At 44.8% G+C, this 13,703-nt stretch overlaps 1 protein-coding gene across 2 annotated transcripts; it reads right to left on the bottom strand.

Annotated features, from left to right (window-relative positions):
* Positions 1 to 4,755: 4,755 nt before the first annotated feature.
* On the bottom strand, positions 4,756 to 12,764 carry LOC120713016 (transcription factor bHLH137-like). Of its 2 annotated transcripts, none has more exons than XM_039998976.1 (8): positions 12,367 to 12,764; positions 12,100 to 12,252; positions 11,909 to 11,974; positions 11,730 to 11,798; positions 11,543 to 11,626; positions 11,300 to 11,446; positions 11,082 to 11,193; positions 4,756 to 4,781 (listed from the first exon to the last, which is right to left on the bottom strand). In XM_039998976.1, the coding sequence occupies exons 1-7, from the start codon at positions 12,760 to 12,762 to the stop codon at positions 11,092 to 11,094; spliced, it is 1,017 nt and encodes a 338-aa protein (XP_039854910.1). In that variant the 5' UTR covers positions 12,763 to 12,764; the 3' UTR covers positions 4,756 to 4,781; positions 11,082 to 11,091. The 2 variants fall into 2 exon arrangements, with proteins under 2 accessions (XP_039854910.1, XP_039854909.1); XM_039998975.1 differs by lacking the exon at positions 4,756 to 4,781 and adding an exon at positions 10,631 to 10,892 and having other exon boundaries at positions 11,052 to 11,193.
* Positions 12,765 to 13,703: the final 939 nt, after the last annotated feature.

A 13,703-nucleotide genomic window follows, 5' to 3' on the forward strand; every position in this document is an offset into this window, starting at 1 on the left:
CCTGCTACAGCAGACTGAGTCAGTAGTTCGGCGCTTCATCATGACCTCGACGCGCGGCTGTAGATGCTTGACTCTACTCCGACAGGACAGCTCAAGACCATCCCTGGTCAGAAGCTACGCACGGAAGCCGACGACAAGATCTCCGGATCTGAGGCATTGAAGGCCAAAGTGTAGTTTATAATACATCGACGGGCCCACCTGTCGGGGTCCCGCTCAGTGTACTGCTCCCCTTGGGCTTATAAAAGGGAGAGCACACACGGTAGAAAACGGGGGGGGGGGGGGTTCAAGTCCACAAAACCAAAACAACTGAGTCACAACTCTCAGAACACTCTGAACATATCCTCACTCTCGGGCTCCGAGAGCACACTCTGGGGACAGGCAATACAACACAAAGTGGACGTAGGGTATTACGCTCCGGCGGCCCGAACCACTCTAAATCCTTGTGTGCTTCTCGCATTCATTCGTCTCTAGATCGAGCACTCCTTGACTGCCCCCAAGCTCATCCTACACTTAGGATTAGGCGGGTGCAATCCGCCACCCGGCTGGAGAAATCCTCCGACAAAGAGCAACCTACAACTTCACTACAGAGCAAATTTAGAAACCCGAAGCTCTATAGTAAATCACCCATTGAACCTATAATTGGAACACCGAAATGTCTTCAAATAAAAAAGTGCTCAATATAAAAGTTGCTTGAAATTCAAAGTGCTTCTACAATTCATTTATAAAAATAGCTATACAACCGCATGCGAAAAAAATCTAAGCATATCACGGGTACATCCACTGGCAACTCGCGGGAATGCCGCGAGGTTTTCTAGTTCAAGGCTAAACATTAACTCTCAAAATTAGTCTTGGACTAATGTTCCAAACAAGCCCTTAGTCATAGATGCGAATGAAGCTGAAACTTTTATTACACATAAAGCATCACATGAATAGACTATCATAGATGCACCAATGAATAACGTATTATAAATGCAGTTACATGAGTAGCATCACATGAATAGCCAATCAACAATTTGGTCGTAGATATACCAACGAAGGTGAAATTGTTTTACCACAGATCAAGCATCACATGAATAGCCTATCATAAAATTTTCTTAGTATTTGAAGCAAGATAATTGCAGATATGTGGAGTAAAGATATGAATTTCACACTAAAAAACATAGGCAAGCATCTACAGCGAAAACTTTCTAATAAAACATGTCATATTATTTGATTATTGTATAGATCTACATATGTGGAGCTCAACAAAACTAAATCTGTTATTTTTGGATCTATCTACGAATTACTACGCATTTATCAATTTTCAGCCGATTTAAAAAATTAAAAAAAAAAAGATTCGCCACTAAAGACAAAAAGATTTTGGACCTGGAACCCTAAACTTCTAGGTAATTAAACTGAAGCACATGAGCACTATGCGGCACTATTTATCTGAGTCTAGATCTTTACATTAGGAACCCTGAAGGAACTTCCCTAATCATTTTTCTTCCTTTCCTCACTTCTCTCTCACGTGAGAGCAGGGAACAAGCTCGGCAAAACCGATTCCGGGCAGCCGGCAGCCGTGCTCCCGTGTGGAGATGTGAATCGAGGGCGGAGAGGGCCTATAGTCCCGCATCCACGAGTAATGGTGGGCTGAAGTCGTGCCGCTCGGCGGCGTGGATTCACTGACTTGCTGAAGCGAAGTCACAGCTGACTTTCTCCCTCTCCGATGCCACCCACTTTACATACTACAGTGCTGCATCTCTCAGTTTTCTAGTACACAACAGTTAGCCCCACTTATGACGCAAATGAGCTGAGCTTGAGTTTAAATTATGAAGCAAATAATCTGCGCTCGAGTTTAACACGATATTGTAGTACAAAATTAAATAAGCATTTCACTTTAGTCTTTTGGACTATTTTATGCACAAAATAATAAAAAATAATCTCCACCAAGTATCTTCTGAGCCAAGTTCTCTGTCTCCTTAATTTTTTATTGAACTCCTTTTTCTTTAGACGTGCAGAACTAAGTAAATTTTCATCTTGTAAACCTAACTTACTGGACACAAACAAAGCAAAGAAATTTCGAATGTAAACCAAACTTACTTGTTGGGTTGCGCCATTGAGTCTTAACTTGAAGACAAAGATTCAGTGAATACTGCACAAATCATGAACAAATATGAGTATATTTTTCACCTTTGGGAACAAGGAGAGGGAAGGATAGAAGATTTCTTTTAGTTACCCATAAGCACAAGTCAAAAGCATCGCATGAAGAAAAGGTAAAAACTTATCGGCAAACTGGGCCTTTACATGGGCCAAGACTTATGTCTAGGTTGATCAAGAAAGCTGGAAGATGTTGCCAACCGTTGGATAGAAAACGAATGGCATCAAAGAGGGAGGAAGTCAGCTGTGACTTCGCTTGAGGAAGTCAGAGAATCCACGCTGGCCGCTCGGTGGCGAGCAAGCTCCGATGGTGTGATCCAGCCGGGGAAGGCCACAGCGACGGCGGATGGCCGACCGTCGAGCTATGCCGGGCCCGCGCTATCCCCGACATAGCTTGGTGGCAGGTGGGCCCTCGTCTGCTAGCCAAGCGCGCTGGCCTTGCTGTAGCGGCGTAGCACAGCCGCGACAGCAGCATAGCGTGCGACGGCGGCGAGGACGGCGAGAGGGAGGCGGGAGGGGGTGCTCTGCCTGATCCATCGATCTGACGGGTCATTGGATGATGTGGCACGATGGTTTGCTCACTTTTAGTGCAAGAATCGTATACAGGGATTGGAGAGAAATTTGGGGAGTGGCAGAGGTTAGATTAAGGAATAAGATTCGGTTACAACTCTGTCGCTCATCTCACGAACAAGTCCTCCAGACGTATACTCACGCCACACACGCAAGTGCCAGCTAGCCGCTACTGGACCCATTCTGGGCCGGTAAGCTTAATGTTGGGCCGAGTCCTCCTTTTGCCTCTGCCGAGCTCCGCTTCAGGGCCGCCGTCTTGTGGGCCGCCTGGTAGACTGGTAACACTCCCCCGTTCTTGAGAGCCTGCTTGTCCCCATGCAGGTGTGCGGGGAAATTTCTGCTTCAAAGGTTTAGCATCTTCCCAGGTAGCGAGAGACAGTTTTATAAAATAAAAAAGTAGCGAGAGACATTGAGTCAAACTATCACACAAGATTTAATTATTTTATTTTATTTCCGAACAAATTTTTTATATTGCTTGATTAATTAAAAAATTGTTTCGAAACAAAAATAATTTATTCCGAAACAAATTTGACTGGATTAAACATGTGGACCGGTTTTTTGGGCTAGTTTAGACCCAAAACATAAAATCTGGAGTGGGGGAGCCTAGTGTGATAGGTCTGTTGGGTCACACGGGTGACCCCAGCAGCGCCCGAGAGACTTGCATACCCGACCAATATTGAACAAGAAAACTGGAGAATAGCTCAGTACCACGAGTCACGAATTGACGCTGCAAAATCTTGATTTATATATGCAAAGATGAATCAATAGATGGCAAATCTTGTAGAACTGGAGACTCTTTACGAGGTGCTTTCTTCACTTGCGAAACGTGAAAGACCGGGTCTATGGCACTTGTCGGTGGAAGCTTCAGTTTATATGCAACTGGACCAATCCTTTCCAATATCTCATAAGGACCAAAGAATTTAAAAGACAGTTTGTTTTTTGGATCGAGGCATAACTGAAGTCTGGATGTGAATATTGTTGCTCAGACCTGGATCGAGGTATAGCTGTAGCTTGAGGTACACAAATTCACAAATTTAAAAGACATTTTTTATGTAAGTTTTTTTTTCGTTTTTCTTTTGCATTCACACCCAATCTTGATCATCTACATTATACATTTGCTGCGTTTGAACGAACAATAAAAAAAAGCAAGCTATGTCCCAACATGGGCCTAAAGAAGCCATGCCTTCAATCCCGCACACAATGGCAGCTACAGATGGGTCCCCGCCGGCCGGCAGGTCGCCGGCAGGCCCAGCCCCACCGGGCCACCACCCCTTCGTCCCCCCTGCTGCGGCTGCGAGATCTCCAGTTCTCCACCTCCCATTCCTCCCTGCTTTTATGCATGGCAGCTAGCTCCCTGCAAACCCTATCTTTGCGCCAAATTCAGTGTACGTGCACACACGCATGGGCAGAGGGATCCGTCGACAGCCACAAAGCGCGGACTGTTTGGTACACGTCTCGGATGCCAAATCGATCGTGAGATTTGGATGCGTTTTTCTACTAGCTTTTTTAATTTCCTGCAACCGTCGAGCTGTTCTGAATTGAGAGCCTACAGCAGCGAGCAGCTGGGGATTGTTGCTTTGCCTGCTCCCATGTTGTACCAGTGTTGTCTTGGCCCCCTGCATTGGAAAGGTTGTGGGTCCTGAAAAATTGGATTGGCATTAGCAACCACAAGCCCTGACCTGACTTAGCTTGATGATATCATTAACCATAAGGTAGATTAGCTCGTAATGAGATGGTGGGGATCCATGTCCATTATTAGGTTTTCAGTGCTCCTGCTTGCTCTTCGGAGATGGTCACATCAGCTGGTCACAGTCAAATGATTTGCCAATTGCGAACAACTTCCGCTGCAGGGGCACCGGCATAGGCTTGTAGGAGTATCTATCACCATAGCTTGCCAGTGGTGGTGGTGGTGTGGTACCGTTAGCTAGGAGTAGCATCTCTCTTTCTCGCTTTCTTTCCCACATTATTGAATTGCCACATCTGATGACTGGACCAATCTCTCTCTCTCTCTCTCTCTCTCTCTCTCTCTCTCTCTCTCTCTCTCTCTCTCTCTCTCTCTCTCTCTCTCTCTCTCTTCAAGGTGAGATAATGGATGGTGAAGAATTGGTGAGGTCTGTTGATGGTTGATGAGTGCCTCACAGCTTTTGCATAAATGCTGCTGGATCCATTCAGTTTACTGTGCCGGTGCAGGCCAAGTCCATGCAAACTTCAGAAACGCTGAAAAGGCAGGCCGCTCCATGCCAATCCTTTGGCTCTTGACGCTGTCGCCCAGTCACTGTCACTGTATGAGCAGCTACACTATCATGGGAGTAGATTTTTGAGTTGAACAGCATGTTTTGCTGCTGGTGCTGAGACCTTGGGAAGAACGCGCGGCTGCAGGTGGCCAGTGGAGATAGATGGGGGCTCTGATCTCATCTGCAGGGAAACAAATGTGCGAGTGTGTGAAAACGATTGATGGAGATCGAGGGCGTGCATTTGCCTGCCAGGAAGACGAAACCTGGCCTCATTTAAAACATAGTTTTAAATCTACGGCTATAGCCGTCGCTATAGCCGGCTATAGCTGTTTTTGGCTCATCAAGCTATGACAAATATCCCGCTATATTCTCGTTTAGCCTCCGCTATAACTGTTTTAGAGGTCATCCGCTATATACCCTTAGCCAGAGATTTAAAACCTTGATTTAAAATTATGCACACAGAGGTTACTACAATGGCCAACGCATGCTTGCGAAAAGATGAGAGAGGTATCAGGATCCGGACATGACCAGTGGCGGAACCAGGATTGAGTCGAACCCCGGGCCGAGTTTTAAGTATAGACGTCCACAAACTCACAGTTCAAAAGATACATGAAAATATAAACGGAAAGATAGATAACATACAAAAAGCGCCATCGCGAAGTAATATATTTATTCTTCTTCAGTAATTGATCCAAGTCCTTCTTCAGCAATTGATTCAAGTCCAGAAGTAGAAGCTACTGTAAAATGAAAAAAAATTGGGCCGAACCCCGGGCCATGGCCCGGGTGGCCCGGGGTGTGCATCCGCCCCTGGACATGACCTCCTATCTACCTGCAGGGCTGCAGGTAGTATAGGCTTGAAAAGCTGTCATGGCTGGTTCCCGTCTTCATCCAGTAGCATTCAGATCAGTTGAGAAACAATCCATTCATGAGCAAGAGGCCCGGGTCCAATGAGGTCGATTAATGATCACCATATCTTTTTTTTCCTGATCTATTTCATTGTGGGATAATTAACCCATATTCTCATCAATCACTTCGCCCATCCATTCATCATCATGACCAGGCTCAGGCTAGCTGCAGCAGCAATGCAAATACTATGCAATACTACACCAACAACTATACGGCCGGGGCATGACGGCATGTGAGCAACACATGACCAGGCTCAGTATCTTAGAGAGAGGAAGGCCACTGTTCCCTCGAGCTAACACCTTGCGTTAAGCGCAGATCACTCACACCATTTGCGTTTTTGCTGATCCTTGTGGGCATCATGGCATGCATATGCATGGCCGCTCGTCGGCCCCATGCGCGCGGTGCGGCCCTGCCCCGCCGCTGCCGCTGCCGGAGCCCGGGCCCGGCTACGGCGCTCGGTCGGCCGGCCGGCCGGCCCTACACGGTGGCACCGCCCCGGATGCCGCCATCCATGTCACTCGCGCGCGGCGGCCTTCACGGGCAACCAACCACACGCATGCCTCCATGCATTTCCCTTCTTATCCGATGGCAGGCGAGCAAGCTCGTCGATCAGCAGCGCAGCCAGTAGCACGCACGCACGTCAGCGACCTCCACAGCCGGCGAAACAGTCGCTGGCATGTGGGCCCGTGTGGAGTGCGCCGTTCAGTGGGCCCGCGTGGCGGGTGACCGTTTCGTCTCCGGCAGAGGCGCCGTGTCTGGCGGCCGGGAGCTCGCTACTGGCGCCTTGATAGTTCGTGCTGGGTAGCGGATGTCGACGGTGGCTGATTGGCCGCCGTCGCCCCGTCGTCGTCGTCGATCTAGATCGGCCGCCTCGACCAATTCATTGCAGTTGTGTGCTACTGCCTCCTAGCTGATGAGGCTCACACGGTCGCCTTAAAGATTCTTCCTTTCTTATTTCAAAAAAAAAAGATTCTTCCTTTTTCCTCGAAGCTTCAAGCTAGGATTATCTGGGAAAATTTATGGTTCCGTTCTTTGCGCTGACACGCGCGTTATTATTCATATCTCAATCAATCAATCGATGTCTTATTGTTACGAACATGACACCATTTATGCCATTTCGAATGATTTTGGTGATCGAATGACAACGTAATCAATGTGACTAATGCTTTTGTTAAGTGAACATTTCTAGATCCCAGGGATAAATTAAAAAGGTCATACAAAGCAAAACACGAAGAAAGAACTCAAAGAAATGCTGAATTGGACGAGTTCTACTGAAATCAGTAGCACCGGAAGAACCGATGCATATAGCATCGGTGCATCCGATGGTTGTCGGAAGTTCCGACGCCCTCGCTTTGGTGCAAGTCTGAGCGCCAAATGGAGATCAATGGAAGATCAAGTGAAGCACCGGTTGAACCGACGGCTTCAAAATAGACATCGGTGCAATCAATGTACCATTGTCCAGAGACGATGTCAAGCGACCAGAAGCGAAATCTTCAGCACCGGTTGAACCGGTGATGTGTCGGAGCAAGGTGTCGGAGCAATGATGTCAGCAAGGGCAACGACTACAAGATGATCAAGAGTCACCGGTTGAACCGACACCATTGCATCGGTTCAACTGATGGGTGCCAATTCAGCTGTAGAAGCGTCAGAGAAGCCAACGTCTAGTTTCAGCTTGTGAGTGACCGGAAGAACCGATGTCCCAGCACCGGAAGATCCGATGCCCATGCAGAAAAGCTGCTAACGGCTCCAAACGGCTAGTTCAAGTGTGTGGCCTATATATATGTGCTTCCCCGGCTATTTTGAGTTTGCTGGAGTTGCTGGACATCCCACACACACCCAAGAACACCTCCAAACCATCCAAGAGCATAAATATCAAATCCTTAGTCCTTAACACAAGCTTTGTGAGTGTTAGTGCTAAGTTAGCTCTTGAGTGAGTGATCAAACAAGGTTTAGATCCTTGTGCTGTGGTTATAGAGTGAACCAAACTTGTATCTCGGTGCACTAGCCTCCTTGGAGCATTGGTGGCTCGCCGGCACGTCAACGACCCTCCGGCTTGGTGTGGAGCGGCGTCGACAACTTTGTGCGGGGGACAGAGACCCCTCCTTCGTGGGCAATCTCCCTTAGTGAAGATCGGGATCAAGGTGACCGTGATTGTGTTCACGGAAGAGACTTGATTGCCGGGAAGCGATACTCTTCGTGAGTGCTTCAACAACGTGGATGTAGGGGCGCCTTTGTGGCAATCCGAACTACTGAGATAAAGCCTCGTATCGAGAGTTCGCTTCCTCTCATCCCTCTTTTTAAGCTTCCGCATTTCATATTGCAACTTGTGGGCCTTTATTTTTTTAGTGTAGTATCTTACTAGGATTGGCTATAGGTTGCAAAACTCTTTTGAGGTGAGGGTTTCACACTAAGGTGAACCGTAGTTGCACATCTAGATAGCTTATTTTAGTTTAAGTTTTGTGCAAACTAGTTGGAGATATAGGTTAAATTTTTAAAAGTGTCTAATTCACCTCCTCCCCCTCTTAGACTAGAGCAACCGATCGCTTTCACTTATATAAGATGACAATATTTATCACAATTCACACATCAGAAAGTGATTGCATTCACCTATATCAGCATGTGTGCGTATTAACTCAAAAAAAAATGTGCGTATTAGTCGTCAGATTACCCTGCACTGCATGTATAGTGCTAAAACACAATACCTTCGTCGGAATTATTGAGGTAGAAGATAATCTTTTTTATCCTAGTATAAAGTATAAGAAATCACGAGCTAAGTCAAACTATTCTCAATTTGACCACACAAGAGTATTAATATTTACCACATGAAAAAGGTAAAACCATAAAAATATATTTTATAATGGATCTAATTATGTTCATTTGATATAGTAGATATTATTGTTTTTTTATAAAATATTTAATTAAAGTTAAAATAGTTTGAATTGTGACAAACGCAATACATTATATTTTAGGATGGAGGGGCAGGTTAGTTATTATTAGGATAATAAATTGTTTTTACGGTGCTTGGAGGTATATACAATAGAAAGGTACCAGCATATTATTAAAGAGGTACCATTTTTTTTACCTACGTTCAATTTTGTGGTGTCTCAAACTTACATCAAAAATTTAAAGAGGGTAAATTTTTTCATTAATTAGGATTGTCTATCAGAACATCGCCAATTAAGGATGACGGGGACCCTGTATGTATGTGAGTTCCATGTACGTCGCTACATACAGAATGATCAGGTCCGAGAAGGAACGATGTTTCCTAGGGCACGGCAAATGCTCAGCAAGGCTACATGCATTGTGGTTAAAGGCAGCTTGAAAATCTAGAGGGAACCCAACCTGCACGCATCGTCTTTTCAGCTGGCTACCGTCGCCGAGGACCACAGGTCGATGCTGCACTAGTGGTGTCGTATGCAGCAAGAACAAAAACAGTAATAGGTAGCTCAGGACCTCAGCTCGATCGCCCCCACGAACTTCAATTTCGTGCATGTCCTGTTCATGGTCGATCTATCTTTCAGAGTACATGATCAGCCAAATTAGCTGCATGCCTAGATTGAATTGGATGGTTTCATGCATGATTTTTACTCTTGTTTCTTCAATTTGAAGGCACTGTGAAAGTCCTCTAGAGTTGTGGTGTGCACTTTCACCATGCCATGGAAGTTCGAGTCCTCTTCGACCTGAATTGTACACTCTGTTCTACTGGTTGCTTCTCCAGCCAACCAACAGTATTTTTCTCTTATACCAAACTAGCATCAGCCACCAGCCAGCCAGCAGTAATTTCCTCTCACAACAAACCAGCACCAGCCACTAGCCGCAAACCAGCTACCTTAGCTAGTTGTTTTCTCCATAACAATAAAAAGACCTAGCAAGATTCATCCTTGGGTTTATTGGAAAGAAAAGTTGTGTGTGTATAAGGCTCTTATGTTGGACAACGGACATATTGGCATATGGTTCCTGATTCCTGAAGTACAGTTTGTCAATTGGCAGGTGCAACCAACATCATGGTTGGTGGCGTGTGTTCGCTTTTGCGGACAGTCACATTCAATGGCACCAAGAACCACCCCATTGTTGAATCAAGCTCCTGTACAGGCATTTAGTAAGAAACAAGCTGTTTCCATGGTACAAAACAAAAATCTGAAGTTGTATATGGATCGTGCCCTGCCTAATGTTCAGAGTTCCTGGTAATCAGCTTACTTGGGACATTGTTACCCCTTTTTTCACTCGAATTTTATGGTGTGTGTATAGCATTTTTTTCTAGATAAAAGAGAAAGGTTCTGGCCTTTGCATCCTGTGATGCATATAGCCTAGTCCACTATTGTTACATTATTTTTCTAGATCGCAATATCTAGTGCATCTAGGCTGGAGAGAACATCACCACAAGTCAAGGGACACGATGATTATACATGGTATACCAAACATGTTGCTGAACACGACCTAGGTGCCAATGAGAATAAGATCTTATTATGTGACTGTATTTTTTATTCTGACAAGGGCCCGTAGTACAAAGACAGTCTCCAGCCAGTCAAAGAGAACCATGGACACGAAGTCAGCCAACAGCTCTGCCCATACCTGGTGCAAGAGAGCATGGGAACAAACTAATCGTCCATCACTCTTTGGATTTGGAATGATTGGACTACAACTGTAGGAACTCCCATCCTCACTTTGTAAAGATTCTTGGTTTTAAAGAAAACAATGTAAGGTTTGTTTTTTTACAATATAAGGTTTGTTTTTTTTAAAAAAAAAATGGGACTGGATGTACTGTTAATCACAGACACAGTTCAGAGTACAAAAATAGCTCTCTTATGTATTAACAACCGATTGCTCAAGGTCGACTACAATGGCGATGATGACAGATGCAGCCGCTGAGAAAATCTTCATGGACAATGCCTAATAAAGGAGCTAGAAATACTACAAAGTCTCTGAAAATGTGTGAACAGCAGACTCTACTTGCTGCTCTCTCCAAATCAAGACAAGGGGATGGACTAGATCCAACATCTCAAACTCATCTGGTGCGCCTATCAAATCTTGCAGCATTATTTCCTCCTGCCCAGAGACAAAAAATTATTAAAAGGATATTAGCATAATTACATACTAATTGAATCAAAGTAGGTGAAGTGTAATTTTCAGACATGAGGCCTCTCTTTTTTTTTTGAAAAACTTTTAGTAGGCCTCTCAATCAATGAACTTAGCTTGCAATAGTACCTATTGTCAATGTGGGCCCCCCCTCTCTCACACTCTTCCCCTACTGGAAAGAGCACATGTTGTTGAACACCAACTGGTTGAGCAGTTCCTGCCTTGTTGGCTCCCCCACTGCTTGTTGCATCAGGTAAGTGCTGCCATTGTCCTGGAAAGAGTGACCCCAGGTGGGTAAAAATGCTGGATGCTGATATGTTTGGGAATTTGCAGCATGTAGTATGATTCAACAATATGTGGGGAAAAAACATGCCAACCTGAGAGAAAGAGATGGCACCCTGGCCCTGGAGTGAGAAGGGTGTGGTGGAAGTAGTCTCTATGATGGCTTGAGATGGAGCTGGGCTAGCTTGGCTCAGAACTGGACCAGGCATTGCAAGGGCTTCTTGGAACATGCCTCCCATCTTCTGAAACATCACCATTTTCACACAAAGCATTTTAAGCATCAAAGGATCAATTTAACCATAATTGTAGTTGGTGAAAATGAGTTTGTTGTTTCATACTTGTGCATGGTCATGAAGGCCATCACTGTCCAGTCCAAACCCATACAAAACTGGGCTCATGGAGGCAATCCTCATGGAAAGGAACTGAAAAAACAGGTGCGAAATATAATTTGCACATTATGACCTGGAACTGTCTGAAGTGCAACATTTTTAGCACCATTATAAGGATTCTTTATTTGTGGTTTACCTCAACTTGGTTCTGCAAGGACTGCACATAATTGATGATCTCATCCAAAATCAGGGCCTTTCCAGTAACCTGCCCAGAAACACATTTTTTCCCCTTCTCAAATTAGTACTTAGACCCATCATTTAGCAGATGCTGTATATAACTAACCCAAGCAAGCATTATCAAGTTAATAATCTGACCTTGTCACAGCCAGGGACCAATGCTTGAAGCATCCTCATCCTCTCACTGATCCTCTCTCTCCTCACCTAAATCAAAACAAAAAGTCAAGAACTGTTCATGTAAGAGAAAGGGTGCAGAAACTGAGACCAAACTACACAGATCAACAGGTGTCAAATTAATGCTACAAGGATTGGATAAGAGTGTTGTGTACCCTTTCTGCAAGGCTGTGGCTGTCTGTTGCCTGACCCCTCCTTGCCCTCACATGGATGTACCCCTTGGGGGCCTCATCATCAGTGGTGCTCTTCTCCTCAGCCTCCTTGTTGGACCTCTTCCCTCTCTTGCTCTTGCCCTCCTGATTGCAATCCTATCGACCAAAATGCATTTTTTTTTAAAAAAAAGAGATTGAATGTTTGTATACATGAAACGATGTTACAAAGAAAATGGCAATGTTGTCTGTGTGTGCTGGCTGCTACTATACCTTGGAGTGAGCAGAGCTCAACGTGGCACTGTCCTCTGTGGCCTTCCTCTTCCTGTCCATTGGAGATGCACTTCCCTGAGGGGAGGTGTCAACCACTGCAGAGGAGCTCTCAAGCGAAGCGTCCTCCGCCATGGCCGCTGCTGTTCCAGACGCTGCATTTGCATTCGCCGTTGCTCCTTGGCCATGGTTTTGGCCGTAGAACAAGAGGCTTGAGAGGTTGTGGGAGTGGCCATTGGTCAAAGCTGCAGGCATCTTGAGGAGGAGAGAGTGGTGCGATGAGAAGTCCGCCATTGAAGATCTCTGTGCCAGCAACTGTTTGCTGTGGCGTTTGGTTTCTTTGGAGAAGAGGACCCCTCTGTTGGCAGGAAGTGGACGAGAGAAAGGCTGGCTGCTCATATGGTGGGTTATATAAAGCTGAGAAAACACACACACACACACACACAGAGAGAGAGAGAGAGAGATGATAAGAGCAAATCATTAATCTCCATTGATGGATAAGTTGGCAGTGGGCAGTGTTAAGAGAGGGACCCTGTGTCGACTGTGGAGGGCCTGCATCTGGTAATCATTTTTTGGTCCAGTTCTCCTTTTCCTAAAAAATATACGTGTCTTTGCATTGATACTGAGGAGAGAGAAACTAAGAAATCATATACATTGTTGATACATGTTTGCATTTTTTAAACTTCAATTTAATCTTATTATGTATTGTGTATCCTTTTGAAACTTCAATTTAACCCGTTTGCAGTCAAGCTCGGTTGTTTATTTCGTGAGAAATCACTCCTTGATGTAAACTTTGACCCAAACCATGACATGTAATCTAGCTTAAGGCGGGGCCAACGTACGAAGTCGTGACACTATGTATACTTCATAACTTCTATCTTAATTCAAAGATGCACAACTCTCCGGCATGTTCGAGGAATGTGTTCTCCTTATGGTTAATGCAACAAAATAAGATTCAATATGAATATTTTTTAAAATGTTTGAATATTTTTTTTGGTGATGGTAGAATAATTCTTAGCCCTAACATTTTTCTTCTAAACTCGGAACATTTTTTTCTAGCTTCATACAAAAGACGGTTTTTATAAAGAAAATGGTCGTTGAGAAAATATCACAAAACACAAGTGTGGTCATGTTTTAAAAATCGTGTCTTAAGAAATATAATGTGCAATCAAAATTTTTTGGATGTCCAGTTTGGGACTACGATTTATTCTTTTGAATTTTTTTTGTTTATAGAAAATCCCATGTGAGTTCTTGCCAGCCCAGTACCGGCGGCAACGTGCTGACCTCTGGTCAGGCGTGTTAGGACTTGGGAATAATAGCCCCAATCTACAATGGAATGA

This window comes from Panicum virgatum, chromosome 6K, assembly GCF_016808335.1.
Source record: "Panicum virgatum strain AP13 chromosome 6K, P.virgatum_v5, whole genome shotgun sequence".
Classification (NCBI taxonomy): Eukaryota; Viridiplantae; Streptophyta; class Magnoliopsida; order Poales; family Poaceae; genus Panicum; species Panicum virgatum.